General features: G+C 35.7%; 1 protein-coding gene across 7 annotated transcripts in view; it reads left to right on the forward strand.

The window, feature by feature from the left end:
• Positions 1-14,397, forward strand: part of ANKRD17 (ankyrin repeat domain 17) — a 160,251-nt gene that overhangs the window by 70,640 nt on the left and 75,214 nt on the right. For all 7 annotated transcript variants that reach the window (XM_082727716.1, XM_082727717.1, XM_082727720.1 and 4 more), the window contains exons 2-3: positions 3,372-3,525; positions 11,365-11,521. In XM_082727716.1, coding sequence (XP_082583842.1) covers positions 3,372-3,525; positions 11,365-11,521 — 311 coding nt within the window. The remainder of the gene's footprint in view (positions 1-3,371; positions 3,526-11,364; positions 11,522-14,397) is intronic.

A 14,397-nucleotide genomic window follows, 5' to 3' on the forward strand; every position in this document is an offset into this window, starting at 1 on the left:
AGCTTTTCTAGAGCAGAGTAAAAAAAAACCTTCAGCATGGAATTTTCTAGTGGAAAGAATATTGAACTAGTTAATTGGGTAACTGGTCTCTTGGTACTAGATATTTAGAAACTTGCTATTTAAATAACAATCCTGTGCTTCTGTTTTTCCATCTGTAACAATTCGGTGGTTCTTTATATTAGACAAGAATTTGAAATGCAAGCATCACTTCATAAAATATCCATCTAGTGAAAACAGTACATCCGAAATAGCTTAAATATAACTTGTCATGCTTTAAGTTATTGATAAATTTGATAGATTATTTCCCTTAGGGAATAAATTTAATAAGGACACACCTTTCCTCCTGTCTCTCCTCTCTTCATGGAAATTATTTTTACATTTCATTTAAAGAAAATGTTTCAAAATATTCATGTGAATTTCTTATTCAGAATGAATCTTTTTTTCAGTAGAAATGTAATAAAAATGAGTACGGTTTCAATGGGAAAACATTTTAGTATTTAATCTGAATTATCTTCGCTCGGTACATGGTAGAGCAGGATATGCTCATAAATCATAACTTAGTTGACCTATGAATACACAAGGATTACTTATTTTTGTATTTTTATGACTGAGTGTCCTTATGTCAGTCTCTCTTCAGTTGTTCCGTAATGTAGTGCAAGAATCTTTCCAGTTAGGGAAAGAGGAATTAGTGTTAGAGGAGGAAGTTCTCTTCTACTTCTACTCTTCTAAATTCCAACAGCCTTTTCCCCCTACCCTTTACCTTCTACACTTTTTACCCTGTAAAAGTGTTCATTTATGCACACACTTTGGCTCTCTCATTAAAGAAGTAAGTTCCTAGATGGTGGAGTTGATTTCACACATCTCTGTTATCTCCTCTGCAGGTTAACTGTAGTATCTCTTGTACAAAGACTGTTGGCCAGTGATGGGCATTTTGCCCTACCTGCTACTTGATGTTGCCCTATTACTTAATGTACAAATATTCAATAATCTGTAATTCAACTCCCATTGGGTTGGAAAATTGTAGATATTTTCACAGAAAATTTCACTGGGAAGCAACTTTTTCTTTAAAATGACTCATCTTCTGGACATTTCATTAAAGATAAGAAGACATAGTTTTTATTATACTATAATTTTGAATCACATCTTGCTATGGCCAACTCATGTCCCAAAAGTTTACTTAATTTGTTACAAAGATTTATTTATTTCTTCTAGAGTGAAAGAGAACATGCAAGCAGGAGAGGGATAGAGAGAGAGGGAGAAAAAAGCAGACTCCCTGCTGAGCTCAGTGAACCCTAGGGGTGGGGGGGTACAGCTCAATCTCTGGAACCTGAGATTATGACCTGAGCAGACTCTGTCAGAGGCTCAATTTCCTGAGCCACCCAGGAACATCACCCCCCGGTTTTCGAGATATACTCCCAAAGTCTACTTAACATTTACGCTACTACCTTGAAAGAGAACTTAAAACTAAAAAGAGTATATTCTTATTTTTTTTTTCCTAACTCCCTGTCATTTTAACAGGGATTTGTTATTGATGGGTTATACTGCAAAATTTTGTGAAAATTTTCAAATATTTACAGAGATTATTTTCAGAGTATCCAGTGTCTATTTGTATTTGAAATATTAGAAATCTGAAATCATGTTAAACTGTGTTAGTCTAATGGAAATTTGGAGAGAAACATACTGTTTCCTCCCAGATTTAACTTCCAGTACTAAGTATGTGTTGGTTATTCCTGGTTACTAGATAGGTGACTTTCAAAGATGAAATGACTCAGAGTTTCTCATGTTATAGTAGTTAAAATTTTATTCCTTAAGGTTTTTTCAGATTTCTTACATTTAGATACTAGGTGGGAGCATAATTGTGTTCTAGGTTAATAATTACTTTTATATCTATTTTAGTTATAAGTGTTAGAAGTACCTTAGATTTATGAAGTAAATTTCATGTAAAATGGTGACAGTTTATATAATAATTATCAACTTTTTATCAGCAAACTAGAAAGAACATATCTTAGTACTTATTGTAAGTAGCACTATAATAAGGGATATCACAACAAAACTTTTCTCCATGTCTTCAGTGTTTGCTATGTTCTAATTTTTTAAATATTTTTTTAATTGAATCTCATGTTGACTATAGTAGTGTTTCTTAGTGAATGGTCCACAGGACCCTCAGGGTCCCAGAGACCATTTCAGGATATCTAAGAGGTCAAAACTCCCTCATCACAGTACTGACATGTTATTTGCCTCCTTTACTGTGTTGACATGTACACTGATAGTATAAAATTAATGGTAGGTAAAACTGCTGGCCCCTCAGTCAAGGCCATGGCATCAAATTGTACTAGTGTCATTGTATTCTTCAATTCTCCGTACTCACAGTTAAAAGAAGAAAATGAAGAGCCAGTTTTACCTTAAGGATAATCTTGATAAAGCAATAAATATTAATTTTATGAAATCCACACTTTTGAATATGTGTCCTTTTAATATTACTGTGTGTGACATAAAGCACTTCTGTGGGGTGTGTGTGTGTGTGTGTGTGTGTGTGTGTGTGTATGTCTTTTTTTTTTTTTTATTTGAGATGCAAGGTTAAGTAGCCATTCCTTTTTTTTTTTTTTTTTCCCCGATGAAATGCCATTGTTAACTAGAAAATATAATTGACAGGCCCAATACACTTAGCAGACTTGGGTATTTGGCAAATGTTCTTATCAGAAATGATGGAAATGAGTGAGTTTGTCATTTTAAGAGTGATTGACAGTATTTGTCGCTGATGATAAAATTAAGCTTTCAAGCACAGATTAGAATTTTAAATTGTGTTCACAGTACTTAAAAACTTTTCTGGTGAAAATATCACCGGTGATGATACTAACAAATATGATTCTTTGATATTGTAGTTTGATTTCTCAGTATGGTGACTGTTAATAAATTTAGCCCTTATCTGAAGGTCTGGGTGGGCAGTATTTTATAAGTGTATAAAGGGATCCTGAGAGCAAAACATTCAAGAGCAGCTGATTTAGGTCCTCTACTAAAGCCAGAGGTTTCACGTTTAATCATTAACCTCATAGCTCCCCCATCTTGCCCTTATCCTACCAAATTAACATAAAAAGAATACATAATTTCAGTAAAAGGGAAAAAAAATGAGACTCTGCTGTATATGAGTAGCACATTCTTAAATTCTTCTACAAATATAATTTTCTCCTTTAAACAGTGCGGGCTTTATGTATTAGATTGAATTTCTTTAGAATTGCATTGTATTTATCATGATATTTACATTAAAATATTTTTTCTTTCTTCTTCCTTTTTCTTCTGTTTATTTCTCTTATCACTTTCCCTTTCTCCTTTCATTCCTCCCTTCCTTCCTTTTTTTGGTATTTGTTTTCTAGGTGGAATCTTTCATTTTGGATCAGGATGATTTGGAAAATCCAATGCTGGAAACGGCTTCCAAGTTGCTCTTGTCAGGTACTGCTGATGGTGCAGACCTCAGGACAGTAGATCCAGAAACACAAGCTAGACTGGAAGCTTTACTAGAAGCTGCAGGTAAGTCTGCAGGCCTTACATATGTAATTAGACTATATAATTTTCAAAGGTACATATAAATCTAATAAAAACTACTATGATTAGGGGTGCCTGGCTGTCGCAGTTGTTAGAGCATGTGACTTTTGATCTCAGGGTCATAAGTTCCAGTCCCATATTGGGTGTAGAGTTTATTAAAGTAACAAAAAGCTACTATTATTATAAATACAAGGTCTAGGACATTTAGGGTAATACTGTTCATGAAGGTTAATGGATTGCTTTTTAGAGAATTTCTACATGGAGTATTTCATTAAAGCATATTTTTGTTACCCAAGTAAAATCCACATACTGCTGTCAGCCTTGAAGAGTCATTTCATATAGTCGCTTTTATTTAGTCACACATTCCATACTTGCGAATTTGCCCACTTGATAACATGTATTCATACCCTAAAATTGGTATTCACAATACTCTTAGTCTTTCATAGAAATGCACATAATAAGGGTGCCTGGGTGGCTCAGTCATTAAGTGTCTGCCTTTGGCTCAGGTCCTGATCTCAAGAGTCCTGGGATCAAGCCCCACATTGGGATTCCTGCTCCACTGGTAGCCTGCTTCTCCCTCTCTCACTCCCCCTGCTTGTGTTCCCTCTCTTGCTTTGTCTCTCTCTGTCAAATAAATAAATAAATAAATTATTTTTTAAAAAATGCACATAATGAAAAATTTTAGTTTTCCTACACACATGTTCCTTGATGAGATGAAATAAGGTGAAGCTCTTTTTGTTTCAGCTCTCAAACTGTAAACAAGTGTCCTTTTCACAATCTACTTAGACCCATGTTTTTGACATTGTGTGCCTTTTGTTGGCAGTTTCATTGTTTATAATGGTCTCCAAGTATAATGCGAAAGTACTATCTAGTGTTCCTGAATGTGAGAAGGTAGTGATGTGCCTAATGGAGAAAGCACATTGTGTTAGATAAGCTTCTTCAGCATGGGTTATAGTGCTGTTAACCATGAGTTCAGTGTTAATAAATCAACTGTATATTAAATAAGGTCATCTTTAAACAAAAACATACATAAGACAGTGTTTGGTTAATGCAATTGCTTTGTGACCCGAGGCTCATAGGAAACTTGTTCTGTGTTTTCCCTAGAAGCAATGGTTCAGTATTCATTAATTAAGTTTTCCCAGTGATCGTGAATCATAAGAATTGACTGTATATAATTTCCCTCTTTTTTGTCATAGTCTTGAAACCTTGAAACCTTGTAAAGTGGATCATTGTATTATTGTAAAATGGATCATTATTATATTGTCCCCATAAGAACAGTGTTTTGATTAGAGATTACATACATATATATCATTACGCCTAAAGTATAAGAGAATAGTAACTCTTAATCTCTGATCTTTTTAAATATCCATATATTTTCTTAACTTTTGGAAATAAATACATTGTGAACATTAATTGTTCATTTTTTAGAAACCCGATTTCCTATATAGTGTACATACAATGCATGTAAACTGCTGCCTTATTATAGCACAAGACCAAACTAATACTATTTGGTAATCTTTTCAATAAATATCTTGTAAAACAGCTTTTAAAAATTCAAAGGACTCATGGTTAAATTTGATTTCTATCCTAAGTTTAATTCTAGAATGGATTATTGAAGGGATCTTGACCAAGTACAAATGAAAACATAGTAGGGCATGTGCAAGGTCCAGTCCTCGAGTATAAGAAACTATATGTTTAGGAGAGTAGATATGGGGCGCCTGGGTGGCTCAGTCGGTTGGTTGGCTGTTGGCTCTGGTCATGATCCTAGGGGTCCTGGGATTGTGCCCCACATTGGGTTCCCTGTTCCGTGGAGAGCCTGCTTTTTCCCTCTTCCCCCCTTTGTGTCTCCAAGAGGCAGAACCAGGTTGAAAAGTGCTACAGAAAAGTGGACTACAGCTGAGAGGGATTACTTTTGGAGGTAGAGTTTCTTTTCATAGGATGCTAATAGCTGCCTCATTTTCTCATTTCTTTATTCCCTTTTTTTTTTTCTGTTTTCTCTACAGTAGCCAACAAGTTAGCCTCTTTCCTCCCTCCCTCCCTTCCTCATCTTCTTTCTTCTCACTTCTCTCCCTTTCTCCCTTATTTCCTTTCTTTAAGAATGAAAAGTGTTAACACATAAGCCCAGGGGGAATACCCATCATCCAGCTTTAACAGCCATCAGTGTATGGACAGCCTTGTTTCCTCTTTACTTAGTACCACCCTGCTTATGTCCCACGCCCCAAGTTAATTTAAAGCAAACTAAACATTATATAATTTCATATATAAATACTTCCGTATTGGGACACCTGGGTAGCTCAGTTGGCTGAACATCTAACTCAATTTCGACTCCGGTCATGATCTCAGGGTCCTGGGATTAAGCCCGGTGTGGAGCTCTACACTCGTTGCGGTCTGCTTGTCCCTCTCCCTCTGTGCTCCTCCCCACTCTTGTGTGATCTGTCCCTAAAATAAATAAAAGCTTCAATAAATAAATGAACACCTCAGTATATACTCCAAATTAAGAACTATTTTTAGATTTATTTATTTATTTTTAGATTAAGAGAGAGTAAGACCAAGTACATGGTGGGCAGAGGGAGAGAGAAACTTGAGTCCCATAGGGAGCTTGATCTCCCCACCTTGAGATCACGAACTGAGTAGAAACCAAGAGTTGGTTGCTTCACTAGCTGCTCCACCCAGACACCCCAAGAACTTAAAAAAATAAACATAATACCATTGCATATCTAAAGAAAAATAGTAGTAATTCCTCAATATTGTCAAGTATCCTGTCAGTGTTTATATTTCTCCAGTTATTTCATAAGTCTTTTTTTAAAGATCGCTTGCTTCCTTATTTATTTATTTTTAGAGAAGGAGAGAGAAAGTGGGGGCAGAGGGTGAAGGAGAGAGAGAATCCTAATCATGCTCTACGCCCAGTGTAGAGCCTGACATAGGGTTTGATTTCACAACCCTGAGCTTATGACCTGTGGTGAAATTGAGAGTTGGTGGCATGCTATAATGCTCTTTTTCTACTTGGTTTATTTAAATTAGGATCCAAACAAGTTTTGCTTTTTTTTTTATTAGGCTTTTAATATTTTTAAGGGTTTTTAAATGTATTTTAGAGCGGGTGTGTGTGTGAGTGGGGGCTGGGCCAGAGAGAATATTCTAGAAGACTTCCCGCTGAGCGGGATCCTGCCTTGGAGCTCCATCTTACCACCCATGAGATCATGTCCTGAGCCAAAAACCAAGAGTCTGATGCTTAACCGACTGAGCCACCCAGGCACCCCTAAGTTTTTAATTTTTATTTCAGTAGTTAAAATACTGTGTAATATTAGTTTCCATGTACAATAAGGTGATTCAGCAATTCTGTACATACTCCGTGCTCATCATGGTAAGTGTTCTCTTTAATCCCCTTCACCTGTTTCATATTTACATATTTTTGCATGTAAAATTTTATATTTTTCATGTTATTTAGTTTAATTGTCTTTTAATCATAACAGTTTCCTTCCCCCTTCCCCCCATTTTCTGAAGAAATTGATTCATTTGTTCCCCTTTATCAGTTTTGCTAGTTGCACCACTGTATGTTGCATTTCCTGTAAATCAGAATTCAGATCCAGATACCAGATTCAGACTTGTTTTGTGTTTGGCAAGAATAGTCATTCATGGTGTCTATATTTCCTTTGTATCACAGAACTACTCTGGTGGTTTCTCTTTTTATGGTGTAGAGATTGATCATGGTTTAAGTACCCTGAGAAAAGGTACTTGGGAAGTAAAAGTTTTTGAGACTGCCTGAAAATACCTCTGATGCTATCCTCATACTTGATACTTTGAAGGTATAGAATTCTAGTTTAAAAATCTCTTTGAGACTTTTGAAATTATTGCTCCATTATCTCCTAATTTCTGGTGTTGCAATTCAGAAAGTTAACACCACACTTATTTATAGTATTCTCTTACCTCTGCAACTTTTCTTTTCTCATCCTTCTCCATAACATTAGAATTTGGAGCATTTTAAAATTTCGCTCACATTTTGAATATTTTTGGCTATCCTTTACATTTCAGATTTTCTTCAAATGTCTGGTGAAACCGTTCTTTTTTTGTAGTTACTAGCAATGTCATAAAAAGCTAAAATAGAAGGTACATGTGCCTTTTTTTGGTTGGGTTTCACCATGAAGTATTTATTATATGTTATATGTTATAAGTTATGTACATTACATAATAACTTTCCTACTGCAGTTTAACAGTTTAGTATAAACATAGTGACATGACACAATACACTTAGTTTTTGTAAATAAGACATCTAGACACATAGTATGGCTAGATTCTCTTGCCTGGGGTCTCATGGGCTGCAATCAAAGTAACCCCTGAGTTGATTTCTCATCTGTGGGTTATAGGAGAAAATATGCTTTCAGGTTTATTGTTGGTAGCAGAATTCAGTTCCTTGTAGTTACAGGACTGAGATCCTGATTTCCTGTGCTGTGTCAGCGGGGACTACTCTTACCTTCTCGAGGTTGCCCGCATTCCGTGGTGTGTGGCTCCCTCCATCTTCATGCCAGCACAGTAGAATCCTTCAAATGCTTTGAATCTCTTTTCTCCAGTTAGCCACAGAAATCTTTTGTTTTTTTCTAGGCTCATGTGGTAAGGTCAGGCACATCCAGATAATATTCCTGACTTCACGTCAACTGTACCATATAGCATAACCTGATTATGGGGATAAAAGCTATCAAATTCCCAGTCCCATGGATTACATAGAGTGAGTACAGCAGAGCTGGGTAAAATTGGTAACATTTTAGAATTCCTATTACACAGTGATTGGATAGAGACCCTTCCCTTTCTTTGAGAATTCTCCAGATCCAGATGTCAGTATCTTTAATTTTTTTTTTTTCCCTGGGGCTTTGCAATTTCTCGAGAGACACATTTACCAGTTTTTATCTGGTGAATGATAAACCTGGCTACCTGTATTTTGGGAGCTTCGAGTGGGAGTGGTTGAGGATCTTACTGTTTTTCATGCATATATTCACTTAATCCTTATTTCCCTTTAGTATATCCTCTCTTTCTCCTCTCTGTCTAATAACTACTAATCCTAGTCCTTTCTGGTTTGGTTTCTATAGAGAATAATCATCTGTCTGTGCAGTTTGGGAATGGAGTCTTCAAGTGTCTGACTACTTCTCTCAGGCTTCAGCTAGTCTCTCTGTTTTCTGATCCAAGCCTCACCCCTGTTTCTGGTACCTACCATTTCTGAGCCCTCTTGGGCTGGTCACCTTGTTTCTCTTTGTTATCCCTGTTTCTGTTTGTTCTGTTAAGTCAGTTACATCTTCTCTAAACTTTGTCTTCATAAAGAAGAATTAAGTTGAGTAAGTTCTAAGAGGAAAAAAAGGGAAAGGTAATCTTAAAATCTGAAATCTAGGTAATTTTTTAATGCACTCTCTTCTATCATTTATATAGCCTCTAATGTTTCACTAGGACATTTTTGGTCACAAAGTACATGGTTCTGTTCAATTGATTAAATGTTAGACTTGGGAAAGAATAATCTGATCATCACGTATCTTTTCTGTTTTTGGTCTTCATTAAAACCTAATAACTGGATAAGACTAGTTAAAAAGGATCATCATAATCCAGAGTAACTAGAATAAATTAATTTTATATCACTGTTTATTCATTTTTAGGATTACCATATGTGTCTTAGGTTACTAATTATCTTTACTAAAATAGTTATCATTACTTATGGAGATATGAGAAGCTTATAAAAATTTAATATGGAATATTTTGTTTTTGATGTTCTTTCTTTTTAAGGCAGTGATTACTTTTTACTAATCCAGATACATTTTCTTACCTAGTTCTGTTGCTGTCATTGACAAATAGTTGTTGAATGCTGATCTGGATTGGCTAAACAATTGGAGCTCATTCTTTCATGTGAAAATGCACCTGAGACCTTGGTTTGCATAGTGTTAGGATACTTAACTAACCACAGATATCTTATTGAATAAATACTGCTATAGCAGATTCAGACTGTGGTTGGTTTTTAATATTAGTGACACAAATTAAAATCATTTTCATCAGACTGAGACTGTCTTTATTCTTTGCACATCCTTATTGTAACAGATACCAACTGACTGCTCTGAACATTTGTTGTATATAAAATCATTAAGGCTTTCTACCAGATGTATTTTTGGTTCCATAAGATACAGTATTTGATATCTTGGATTTTCCCAGAAAAAGAACCAAACAGCTATAAACTTATAAAGTTTAAACACAAACTTATATTATGTTATTAAACCCTTCCACTGTAAAAAGGAATTTGTACAGATACATTTATTTTTACCATTTGGGTGTTTTTTTCTTTGTTTTTCTTTTTTTTTTTTTTGGATTGATGTCTTAGTTAAGTAGTTTGTTTTAAAACCTGCGATAATAACCTCTTAATCTATAATGTGCATCTGAATTGCTTGGGGATCTTTTTTAAAAAATCAGGTTTTGGATCAGAAAATCTTAGGGCCCGAGATTCTGCAGTTCTTTTTATTTTTTAAGATTTTGTTTATCTATCTATTTATTTCTTTATTTATTTGAGAGAGAATGCATGTGTGCACAGGAGCAGAAGGAGGAGCAAGGTGTGTAGGAGCGAAGAATCTCAGGCAGACTCTGCTTCAAGAGTGGATCCCACATGGCACGCTGACGTGGGGCCTCAACATGGGTTTGAGGACTTGACCTAATGACCCTGAGATCATGACCCTGCGATCATGACCTGAGCCAAAACCAAGAGTCGGATGCTTAACCAACTGAGCACCCCCAAGATTCTGCAGTTCTAACAAGCTCCTAAATGATAGCGGTGTTTTTTGTCCATGTACCACCTACTAAGTAACAGGGATGTATAATATGCATTATTTTATCTTCAAGTTGCTGCAGAGGTTTTAATCCTGGCTATGCATTAGACTCTTCTTAGTGCTTTAAAAATATTTAGATGCCTAGGCCCCACCTCCTACTTACTGAGTTACATCCTTAGATGTAAAAGAGCTTAGCATCTATATTTTTGAAAAGCTCCACTGATGGGCAGCACCACTGAGTTAGAATAATTAAAGTTAGAGATAAGTTTGCTTTGTAGTGATATCCAGAAAAGCAATAAGATACATTTCATGCAGATAGTTATTAACCGGTTCTACTTACGAATTTTTATTCTTTAGCTGTTCTGGATGTTTTTTAGATATTATTGAGAACATGTAATAAATTGTAGACGTAATTTGAAATGAATAGGTACTCATTATTATCTTTTATATGGCCTGTAATGTCTTATTTGACCATATTTGATCACAAGTGGAGTAGGCCACCTAAACAGTCTTAAACAAAAGTGGGCATCTACCAAAAATAATGGGGATAATTCTGGCTTCTGGCGCTACTGGTCTCAATGAGTCAAAAATAACTTTTATCAGAACTACTTTCTGTTTCTCTACTCTGCCCTCCTTTATATTGACTTATTTTGGCTAGTCTGTTTGTCTGTATGATCATGAAACTGGCCATAAGCTCATGACTCACATCTTAGCAATTCAGTTACCTTTGAACATAGAGGTTCTTCCAAACCTATGACAAAACTCTGGCTGGGGACTCCTAGTTGTCCCAGCGTAGGCCAGAGACACATTTCTGGTACCAGAGAGTTATGGGGTCAGGCACTTCTAGACCACATGGGAGGAACAAGTTTATTACAGAATTGGAGAACAGCGATTTTCCAGAAGATTCCAAATGAACAGTATATACATGAAGTGTGACATTTAAAGATTGTTCATTAAGATAAATAGAATTAAGTAACTTGACTTTTGCTTTGTTTCTCCTTTTGGGTGTATCCATATTGGTGTGAAAATCATATAATAGGAATAGGAAAATTATCTACGGCTGATGGTAAAGCCTTTGCAGACCCTGAAGTGCTTCGGAGGTTGACATCATCTGTTAGTTGTGCGTTGGATGAAGCTGCTGCTGCACTTACCCGTATGAGAGCTGAAAGCACAGCGAATGCAGGGCAGTCGGACAAGTAAGTACATTTTCTCTGTGATCAGTATAAAAACGTTTTCTTAATAGCTAATGTTCGCTGAGCCTTTATTTTGTGCTTGGCATGGAGGTAACTCCTTTATACGTAATATCTTGATTTTACTCACAAAAAGCCTTAAGGCAGTGAATTTTGTTTTACTTAACTTTTATTCTGAAAACCGGAAGAGAAGTGAATAATTTAATTGAGATCAAATAGCTGGCAAGTGGCAGACCTGGGACATCAGTGACTGCAAGTTAAGACCTTTTGACTCCTTAGATTTTGTTTTATTTTAATGTTTTGGTGACAAAGAAGTAGATGCTTTCTTATTAGGTACGCCATTTTCTAGTTCATGTGTATAGTTACCATTTTAAAGAGCAAGGTTTATTTTTTGTTGCTTGTTCTATGAACGTTCAAAAATGTCATAGATTTAGTTCCCATAATTTGAATGTGAGTCCCACATACTTAATGTTTGTATGCCCTACAATTCCTTTTACATAGTACTTTATAGTTAGTAAGGACTCAGTTTATATTTTGTGACTTTGCTTTTTTAAGTTTTTCTGATAATCTTAGACCATTTCATATTAAAAAAAAAAACAGTTATGGATAGTACCTGAAAAATGGGTATAGGTTCCAAGAAAGCAAATTGAAAATAATTATTAATATTAATTATTAATATAAATTAATATAAATTACCTTTTTTGCTTCCTCAGAGACTTGTTTTCCTCTAACTGAAATGAAGCCATGTTATTTATTTTAGCAGTTGCCTTTAAACAGTTGAGAAAATGGGAATATTTTATATATGGGTTTAGAGAATTTAAAAAATAGAATTTAAGGATTATCTTTTATATAATAGTGTTTTTGTGTGACATCTTTAAAGAGCATGAAAGAGCGGTTGTATAGTGTTAACAAGAATATGAATTTACTGTTTCTCTTGGCTCTGAGTTCATCTTCATTTGTCTAGATTTTTGTGTTTTAATTAATTTACTATTCTTCTCAAGGATTGACCCTCCTTCAGTTAACTTCAACTTCTGTTTCTTGATTAATGATCAGTTTTACTACCCTGTAGTATTAGTGATACTCTTAAATGTGGTGCCTCCTGAGACTGGCAAGAAAGAAAGTTAAAAACGCCTTCAGGAGTATATTAAAGCTAGTTCAAACAGGAAATAGAATAGAAAAAGAAGAAGTTACAGATTCTTTGGCATTGAATATACTAGAAGAATAGTAGAGCATGTTTGTGACAGTCATTTATTCAGCAAAACTTGAGAGAGATAGTGGAGTGCAGTGATTTTTTTTTTTCTTTTAAGATTTTACTTATTTATTTGACAGACAGAGATCACAAGTAGGCATAGAGGCAGGCAGAGAGAGAGAGAGAGAAGCAGGCTTCCTGCAGAGCAGAGAGCCCGATGCGGGGCTCGATCCCAGGACCCTGAGATCATGACCCGAGCCGAAGGCAGCAGCCCAAACCACTGAGCCACCCAGGCGCGCCCCCCCCCCTTTTTCTTCTTCTTCTTCTTCTTCTCTATGTTAGATTTTATATTAGTTAAGTGTGGTGCCACATGCGGATCTAATGTACACTGTGCTCTTGAGTTCAGAATTCCAACTGTTGTTACAGTAGTTCTGGTAAGCTTGTTTTAAAGCTAGCACACACATAAGGAAATAGAATGCAAATCTAAATGGGATAGTAGTAGAGGAGTGTATGTATGTGCCTCAGGAAGAGAAAAAGAGTAAGAGCCCACTTGAAAGAGAGAAAAGGTATGTTCTTATAATGGCGTATCTTGTGGGAAAGATTTGTCTTAAATTTGTTTAAAGGTAATGGAGAACACTGGGTCTGGGGACTGTCAGTGTCCTAAAAAATGGGAAATTATAAGACAAGCATACTAAGTGCTATTCAAGACTGACTTTGGTAAGGAGATAATACAATTAAACAGTATGAGTAATATATAGCATGACACACAATGATAATAACTATGGGGAAAAATTGAGTGGGGAGGTGTTAGGGCACTGTTTAGGGTTGGAGAGCAGTGCGTTTTTAAGAGAGTAGTGGGGAAAATCCACAATTAAAAGGTGGCTGTTTAGCAAACACCTGAAGTTGGTAAGAGGGTGAGCTGTGTCTGACAGAGAAGCTTTCTTGGCAGAGGGACAGCAAATATGTACATCTTGGAGTTGCTTAAGTTAGCATTTTTTATGAAAGGCAGCTATAGAATACACGATGTGCATTTATAATAGCTCTTTTATATATATTTAGCTATTTTATATATTTTTATATATTCAATCAATGTGGCAAGAGTAAGAGTGAGAATAGTAGATGATGAAACCAGAGAGTTAAAAAGTAGGACTGTGGTACCCTATCACTGGAAAGATCTCATAGGTACTTGGCTTTTAGTGTGACTGAGATTAGAGGCCAGATGGAGGATTCTGGGCAGAGGAGTGACATGATGATCTGCTTTCCTTTAAATAAGATCTCATTGACTGCCTTGTTGAGTCTGAAGGAAAACAAAGGTAACAGCAGGAAGGCTATGCAGGAGACTGTCATAATCTGGGCTAAACGTGATGTTCTTGAATCAGGGTGGTAGTAATAATAGAGATACGGAAAAGATGCCTTTAGTACCAGAATGCCTTTAGTACCCATGGATGGGTACTATGGATGCCTTTAGTACCAGAAGTGACAGGACCTTCAAGAGGATGATGTAAGAATTGACTTATATTTGAATGAGAATATTAATAGCACTGGATTTACTGTTTTTCTTAGGATGGATTTTATCCAGTTGAGACTCTTTAGAAGTGTTCAGAGTTGGGATTTTTAACCTCAAAAGCCAGTATGCTGTGTAATTTTTCATATTTTTATATTATCCTGATACTATAATGTTCTTCCCCAATAG

The sequence above is a fragment of the Mustela nivalis genome (assembly GCF_964662115.1).
Source record: "Mustela nivalis genome assembly, chromosome: 4".
Taxonomy (NCBI): Eukaryota; Metazoa; Chordata; class Mammalia; order Carnivora; family Mustelidae; genus Mustela; species Mustela nivalis.